The sequence below is a fragment of the Apostichopus japonicus genome, chromosome 13 (assembly GCF_037975245.1).
Source record: "Apostichopus japonicus isolate 1M-3 chromosome 13, ASM3797524v1, whole genome shotgun sequence".
Classification (NCBI taxonomy): Eukaryota; Metazoa; Echinodermata; class Holothuroidea; order Aspidochirotida; family Stichopodidae; genus Apostichopus; species Apostichopus japonicus.
In genome coordinates, this window is record NC_092573.1 from 18293024 (window position 1) to 18301478 (window position 8455).

Consider the following 8455-nt stretch of genomic DNA (forward strand, 5'->3'; position numbering starts at 1 on the left):
TTTTATATTGAAATTTACCTTTACGTGCAGGCTTAACTTTTTTTATTTTCAAGATACTCCATTAAAGTATAAACAAGATTCGAATGGTATTTCGCTGATGACGTCATCTCCTCATTTTAATTACTACATAACCACACCCCCCCCCCCCAGACACAAGTTTCGGAGGGGAGCGAGTCAGATCAGTTAGCCTACATATTCAGTGGGGTAGAATTTGTTTCCTGTGGCGGCACCACGCCTGCATGAAAATCATTGATGTGAAAAAATATATTATTAGGTACCATTCCCTGCCATCCTCTAGCAACCACCCCCTACCCCCACTCCCGATTGTAATGGAGGTCCTAATATGTTAAACACACTCAAACATTGTCCTTATATCTCAGGTCTGTATACAAATTATGGAGACGTCGTATATGCCTGGATTTTACGCTTCAGGGTGGAAGGCTATGTAGTTCAAGCAAGGAGCACACACATACGCAATAGAAAAAGGTGTAAAATATCGTACGAAGCTCGTGACGGGATAATGAAGGAACAATGACTTCAAAGGGGTGAGGGAGGGGGGCTCAGTAACATGATTGACCCTAGGCCCGAATTGGTTCTAGCTCCCATGTATATTAATGCAAAATGTAAATTTGCTAAGTAATCTGCACTAATTAAATTTATCCGTCTGATTTTAGTCTAATAAGTGCCCTCTCAGTTTACCTCTGAATGCAGAAGATCCGCAACGCATGGAAACATCATTAAATTAAATTCATAAAATGTATTGTTTGATAGAGAAGTTTTAGCGTACTTCTTACAAAACTGTTATTTAATGGTATATTGCACAAGGTTTACAATTGTGTGCGATTTATATATACGATTGATGGCGTGCCCTGATGAGTATGGTGTGACCAGATATATCTAAACATTTTATCTTAATCTAGCTACATTCTTTAGTTTATTCTTCTTTGATGAGCTGATGCTCATTCTCCTTTGGATTTGCTTATCTTGGCGGCCTTTCCCTTGCAGCAACAATTACACAGCCTTTTCAAAATGACGTAATCGATATACAGGCCAATCAAACACAATAAAATCAAGAATACTGTGACGTCGACATTATATAGTTCAATAGAGCTCATGTGCGCTGATCGTGGTCGCAGATGGTCAGCCCCAAACTTCATCACATGTTCCATCCAATGTATCGCCCTCTGAAGGGGCGTCATAGGGGCGTCATGGTGTATTCTTGAATAGTGCTGGACGCGTTCTTTAAAGCTGAAAGTAAAAATGCGTAGAGTGGGCCTAATATAAAATAACCAACAAATTGGTTTTTTTTTAACGCATAGAGAAGTTGCAAACAGCATAACTGCCAGAAGTGAAAACCCAGATTTGAATACGTATGCACAGACCCGTATAAACGAGCTGGCACACGGGTAACGTCCCACGACTATATGAGCAAATGGGAGGATCGAGGGTCTTTGTGAAAAGGTCGTATTGCATATATGACTAGTTTGCGAATTCCATACCATTCATATAGGTCATAGGTTGTATTCGTTTGTTAATTTGCAGATGACACTAAATTTGTTATATGTAAGTCTTTGCTATTTTTACCTTGGATTATTTATAACCGTCTGTATCACTTCCATGAGGGTCTCTTCACTGATATTGTTCTTGTCCAGAATTAATCCCATTCCTTTCTTCTGGATACTGGCGGCGTGAGCAGACTGATCTCCAAACAATGGAATGATCACCATGGGAACCCCGTGGTAAATGGCCTCGATTACGCCACTACTTCCTCCGTGATAGATAAGAAGACGCGTTTTAGGGTGACCTACATATTAAAAAAAAATAATAATAATGGAAAACCAAAAAACTTGATGTTATGACCATATCGAATTTATGATGGACGGTTAGCATATCATGAATTGTATTGCCATGTTGGATATCCGGATGAAATCATGTGACTTAACTTAACAGGTAACACGTGGTCCCCTCAATTATGCCAACTTAACACACACAGTGCATGTAGAAAGTAATAATTAATTGCATATCATAAACGGGTGGATATTTTTTCTATAAAGGCCTAATAAAAATCAATTTTAGGATTTCAACATCTTTTTTTTTTGGCAGCCTAGCAAACATTCACTTTCGCGTAATACTCAAAACAATTAATATTCATAAATCCATATAAATATAATTGAAATATATATATAATTGAAATATATATATATATATATATATATATATATATATCTATATATATATATATATATTTATATTTATATATATATATACATACATACATATATATATATATATATATTTATATATATGTATATATATATATATATATTACTATATTACTATATTGCTATATAGTACTATATATATATATATATATATATATTACTATATTACTATATTGCTATATAGTACTATATATATATATATATATATATATATATATATATATATAAATATATATATATATATATATATATATATATATATATATATATATATATATATATTGCTATGTGTTGTCAAGGGAAAACTTCACTGCAGAAATTTGAATTGCATTTTATAACTTAACTTACCGAGAACATCATTTTGCGGCAACCAATCTGTTAGTTTTGTGTTTTCGCCGATATCTGTCGGTGGTTCTCCTTGGTGTCTCCACAAAACTCGTTGTGGCAATTTACTGAATACTCTGGCGAACACCTCAAGCAAATCGCGTCTTCGAACTCCTGTAATAGCAGAACCCTATAATTAAAGGTGACGTGAAAGAGTTAACAAAAAGCTTGGGGAAAAACGTGTTAACAGACTTCTTATCGATTGCAGAAATGCCTATGTATGGAGCAAGTGAATGTATAAGATAGATGGCCCGACATGTCGATCCTATAGCCCAATGATCGTTGAGGCAAACTCCCATGTATGGGGGCAGGGGGGTCTGGATGTCATAAATAAAACTTTTAGACGTGAAGTATTGCATCCGCACGTATATTTAGATTATAAATTAGGTCTATAATTAGGTATAAGCGTAATGTCGTGCTATTATCTACTTATGATTTTTTTTTTAGTGTGTGTGTAAGGTTGGATTAGTGAGGTTGAGCGTGTGTGATATAGTCAATTTACTTATATTAATCTCTGTCATGACACATTTGAGTGAAAATAATGTAATCAAGTTCCCAAGGTACTGGTTGAAATAATGAAAAGAAATTTGGCAATCCTTACCAAACTAAAAATAATAACCCCATCATCTCCAGAACCTTGTACGAAATCTTCCAGATCCTAAAAAATAAAAAATACAAAAATATTATCCGTTACTTATACTGCCTTTGTTCACCTTATAATTGGAAATATGAAACAGAGAAACTGATCGAGAGAATAGGAACGGTTCTAACTGCCAGTGATAAAATGACCCAATCACTCGCTTCTTATACGTGCACTATGACCATGCTATATCCGAAACGGAATATATTTTCTTACTCTTTGGTCGTACCTCGCAAATGTCATCATTTTGTCATTGTTATTATGTTTTCATCATTGTTATTATATACATACCCCTCGGTTGTCGTAGATAATTCACTTGAAGCTGACCAGTATTGGGCCCATATTTTTGGCATTCTACAGTTGCTAAAAGTTTTTTTGAACTTTTCACTATCAATTTTGTTTCTCTGGACTTCCACGAATGGTGAATTAGATAACGAAATGTCTTATTAGGTGGAGTATGTGGTATTAGCTGAGAACAATTTGACATTATTTGAATTCCTATAATATTTGGTTGTGTACGTATGTATGGGGATAAACTAAAACGAATGACAGCGAATGACCGAATGACAATTGACTTTGTAAAGGGTAAATTATCATTCGCGAATGACAGCGAATGACAGAGAATGACAACGAAGGGCATTGGTGAGTGGAGATAAAATGATGAGCAGGAGTGGAGTAAATGCGGTTATCGGTTTTCTACGCAAAATTGCATGTTATACGTGGTTGTAGGGTTTTGGTGTAATTTACGGATAGAAACCACAGGGAAAGTTTTTGTGTAAGAATGCGCTTGAGTGCTGTGCTTTTGACATTTACCTCTGTAGATTTATATAGAAAGATAACTGAAGACGTTTCAATTAAGATTATAGTTTTGCTAGTTTCTAACAATTAATATCGAAAAATGACGTTAAATTTTCTTTTTAAAATCAGACTTACAATTTCGCTTACTATAAAGTGCGTTTGTATCTTGTCCGTACTTTACTAGATCTGTAAGCCACGCACTTCGCGTCCACTCGGTTTGCGTGGCTTTAATATACCCATGAAGTCTGAACTGTGATATACGGTTGAAGCAAATGTCTGTGCTGTCATTACTGTCATTCGTTTTAGTCAACGCAATTTTTTAGTGTGTACAACATATTGTCATTCGTTATGTGTAACGCAATTGTCATTCGTTTCAGTAACACCCGTATGTATGTGTGTGTTGTGTTGCAGGGGGGGGGGGGTATAGATCGAGAGACAATACCGATGACCTTTAACGAACGATTACATACCTGTGGCAAAGGTTCGGCTGGACGAGCTAGTAGTCCGCCAATCGGGATATAATGCGGTGTGCGGGGTCGCGGGTAGTCCGTTCCTTCGTTAACGTGGGTTAATATTAACGATGCGTCGGCGTAAAGTTCTGCGATTGTCTTATCAGGTTCTATATCAAAGTCGACTTGAATTTTATGGTATTTTGCAAACAGCACATATTTCATGAGTATGCCGGACACGAGAGGTTTAATAAAATTGACCATCCTTCTAAAAAACGACATTTCATCGGTATCGAGTCCAAATAAATCAAAGGGTACATAGGATGAAGGGTACGGCATCCCATAAAGTCCCTCATGAAACGTAGGGAGCCTCATTGTTGGAACAACCACGACGAAAGGTACTTGCAAATAATGCGCTATGAGTACACCACACGCTGAAAACGGGAAATCTATCACCAAATCAAATTTAGATTGTTTCAAAGTTAGTAAAACATTGTCATCGTTCCACAAGTCCTGACAGCTAGCAAACTGTGTAAAAAGTACAGTTGATGCTATCTGCATTCTGTTTACAATGCTCACAGGCTCAAAAGCCATTTCATGCATAAGCTTCATTAAAGTATCTGTTTGGTTGCTGTCACAAGATGTCACGTTATAGGATATAAACTGAGAGTAAGAACCATTTGCATATCCTTTCGTTCCTTTCAAATCATTTATGAGGAGTGTAACATTGTGGTCACTTCGAACGAGTCTCTCGGTCAGCGTCGAAAGCACCATTTGATGACTTGGAGTGCTAATAGTTTGAGTCGCGGGCATCAGGACCTTTCCACTATATGAGCACGTAACAGCGAACGCGATCAATAGTATAAAAATCCTTGTATATCCAGGTGCTCTCCTGAACAACGTGTCCTCTGGATACCCCATGCTGTTCATATATGAATCTCAAATGACGAAGACGCTCTGTGTGATGGTCACTGAGAAATCAACCAACTATTAGTTTCGCACAACTGATACACTCAATTGAAGACCGCGGTTAAGACAAATGAAAAGGCTTGTCACTAAATATTTGCTTAGGTTGGTGACCACCAGTGATTGTATAGTCCATATACGTTTCACCACCTGTTGTTTCTTCCAGCTTCAGGCCGTGCATGTGTAGTTATATCTTCAAGTGACTATCACACAAGTGGTCTAAGGGATACACGCTTTCAATGCCGATTTGTCATGAAACATGGTGCTGAAATTGCGACATACATTTTGCACTCCATTTCCTATGTGACCATGCAGTAGTGCCTACTGAATAGCTTACAACAATCAATGCGTTTACTTGATACGTAACTATAGTCAGGTGTTTCTCCATTGTGCAGATCTGACGACCCTGCAGTCTTACTTCCAATTAGGTTTAATTGAACAATGTACACAAATATCTGTTCGAAGTACACTGTACACCACATTATATATAGGGCGACAAAAAGGTGTTATGAATCGTATACAATGAGAGCAAAGCATTGTGTGTGTCAACTATATAGAGCCCACACATATATGATACGCGCGAGCTTGATGGCTTTATTGTGACATTTTTAGTAGACCCTATATAGCTTCAAATAAATTGCTTGCTTAAGTAAATTGCTTGCTTAAATAAATTAAAAAGGCCAAAGGCTGGGGAATTTCCCTCTTTCCCACAAAGCTGCGAACACAGAGGAAGGAGCAGGGCGGCCGAGGGTAAATGCTCCCCTACAGAAACTTTCGCCGGGACGTAGCAGAAAAGAAACTAAATAACCATATGCTATGTATAATTTTTTCCATTTTCAGTTACTGTTGTGAAAACTTAATAAAGTAGCCTATATAAAGCTGGCCTAGACCGCTATATACTGATAGATAGGCTACTTAATTCAGGTGCGTATCCAGGGGGGGGGGGCGTTGGGGGCGCGCGCCCCCCGGGTAAGAAAAAGAGGAGAGAAAAAAAAGAGAAGAAAAAAGAGGGGGAAAAGAGGAGGAGGAGAGGAAGGAAGGGAAAAGAAAAAGAAGAAAGAGAGAAGAAGGAGAAAAGGAGGGAGTAAAAGAAAAACGCGAAGACACCGGGAAGAGAAAGAGGAACAGTGACATCATTACAGCGCTGAAGGGTAACCAGTGACGGATCAATGATTTCGTAAAAGTCTGCCTCACCCTATCCCTTACACCGACAACTCCATTTTTTGACGTTTCCATTTTCCTCTCTCACTAATGATCTATATATATACTATATATGGTCTATCATAACGCGTGTGTAGAATTGTGCTATGAAACCAACTGTGGCTGGTCTCGAACTCGACCGTGTCGTCGGGGAACATGACGCATTTTGGGATGGGGGCGACCGCCCCCCCCCCCCCCATTCAGCATTTTTTTAAATGATATCGCTAAGTAATTTCCAAATAGAAAGTGCTTAGATGCAACTTACAAGGCCTGGGAAATGTCATTTCCAGCGATCTGGGAGGCATTTTCGGCCAAAATTTTCTTGTACGCTTCGCGCCAACCTATGGTGGCGCTACGCTTAGATAATTTGCCTACAGGCTTCGTCCCTCCCTTGGCAAATTCCTCGCTACGCGCCTGTTCGAATTTGTAACGCAAACAGCAAATATCACATCATATCAGTGAGCATGAAAATGGCGTTCCAGGATGAAACGCGTTCAACGTGTCAATGTCAATATCGTATAAGCAAGCATCGGTTATTACATCGCATGCCATCATGTACCGTACGGTCCGTTCAAATTGCGCAGTATACCGCGGGATGCTAATGTAAACAACGACATGTCTCATGTATAGATGTATAAAAAGCATGGAGGTCCAATTATGTCAAAAGTTTCTTTTACATTAATAATGGCGCATTAGGGGGCTGAAACCCCCGCCGCGCAGTGGCGGAGCGTCCATACGGTCAGGGGGCGGATGCCCCCCTGACGGACTCAAATGGACTGCTGGCGCCTTTTTCAGCTCTTTACCACTTTTTACTTATTCTAGATTATTGACTTTTTTATTGCGCTCTCATCTACTTATTGACATTTGTCACATTTTGTTGGTGTAATTTGGCGATGACACCCTATTCTTCGTTTATCTGCAAATTAGCCAGGCCCTGAAAGGGTCATTTCCGGCGATCTAGGAAGTATCTTTACTCAAAATTTGTCTGTGCGCTACGTGCCAACCAGTGGGGGGGGGGGGGAGTATCAAAACCAGAAAGTTTCTTGTACGCTGCGCGGCAACCGATGGTGGCGCTCCGCTTAGATAGTAATTCGCGCCCCCCGGGTTAGAAAATCCTGGATACGCGCCTGTAATTGTTTTCATCGGCACGGGCCGTGATATTCATCTCTAGAATTTTTCCTCGTTCAAACATTAGCCACATTAACTAACATTCATCGAGGGCCACCTATTCTTTCTATCTGGTGGGACCTATGCAGAAGAAAATTCGTCTTGCATTGGCAGTTCTTTACTCTGTGGAAAGTACCTTTTCATTTGATATTGGTTTTGTGTGGTACCAACTATATGATTGATCATAGCCCATTTGGGGGCCCTTTTTTTAGTGTGTCTGTTGGCCCCTTAATTGTAGCAGAAAATTGTTCTGGCATGATGATTTCCATAGTCTGTAAGATTAACCCGAGCGTTCCAAACCGGTTTTGAGTGGTACCTTGCATATTTAATCTGGGTCAATGCTACGATAATGGGCATATGGGCCATATTTGGGGCGTCTGGCGGGCCCTTGGCAGCAGAAAATTTGTCTGGCATGGGCCATTCAGTACTTTGTGGCATTCATGCATTAAGTTGACGTTTGGTTTCAAGTGGTACCTCGTTCGTTTGATCAAATGTATTTTTGGGCCCCCTTTAACCGGCCTCAGGGGCCAAATGCAGCAGAGGGACCCCGGCAGACATCCACTTTTGGATATACTGGGTTTTCCCCCAAATGTTCCAATACTCAGATATTGGTATCTCGTTCGTTTGAT

The 8455-nt window shown here is 39.3% G+C and overlaps 1 protein-coding gene across 2 annotated transcripts; it reads right to left on the minus strand.

Moving 5' to 3' along the window:
* Window positions 1-5936, minus strand: LOC139978798 (UDP-glucuronosyltransferase 2C1-like). 2 transcript variants are annotated; one of them, XM_071989294.1, is made up of 5 exons: window positions 4515-5935; window positions 3208-3264; window positions 2571-2736; window positions 1585-1804; window positions 1-1248 (listed from the first exon to the last, which is right to left on the minus strand). In XM_071989294.1, exons 1-5 carry the CDS (start codon window positions 5421-5423, stop codon window positions 960-962), a joined length of 1641 nt encoding a protein of 546 aa, XP_071845395.1. In that variant the 5' UTR covers window positions 5424-5935; the 3' UTR covers window positions 1-959. The 2 variants fall into 2 exon arrangements, with proteins under 2 accessions (XP_071845395.1, XP_071845396.1); XM_071989295.1 differs by lacking the exon at window positions 3208-3264 and having other exon boundaries at window positions 4515-5936.
* Between the last annotated feature and the right edge of the window lie 2519 nt (window positions 5937-8455).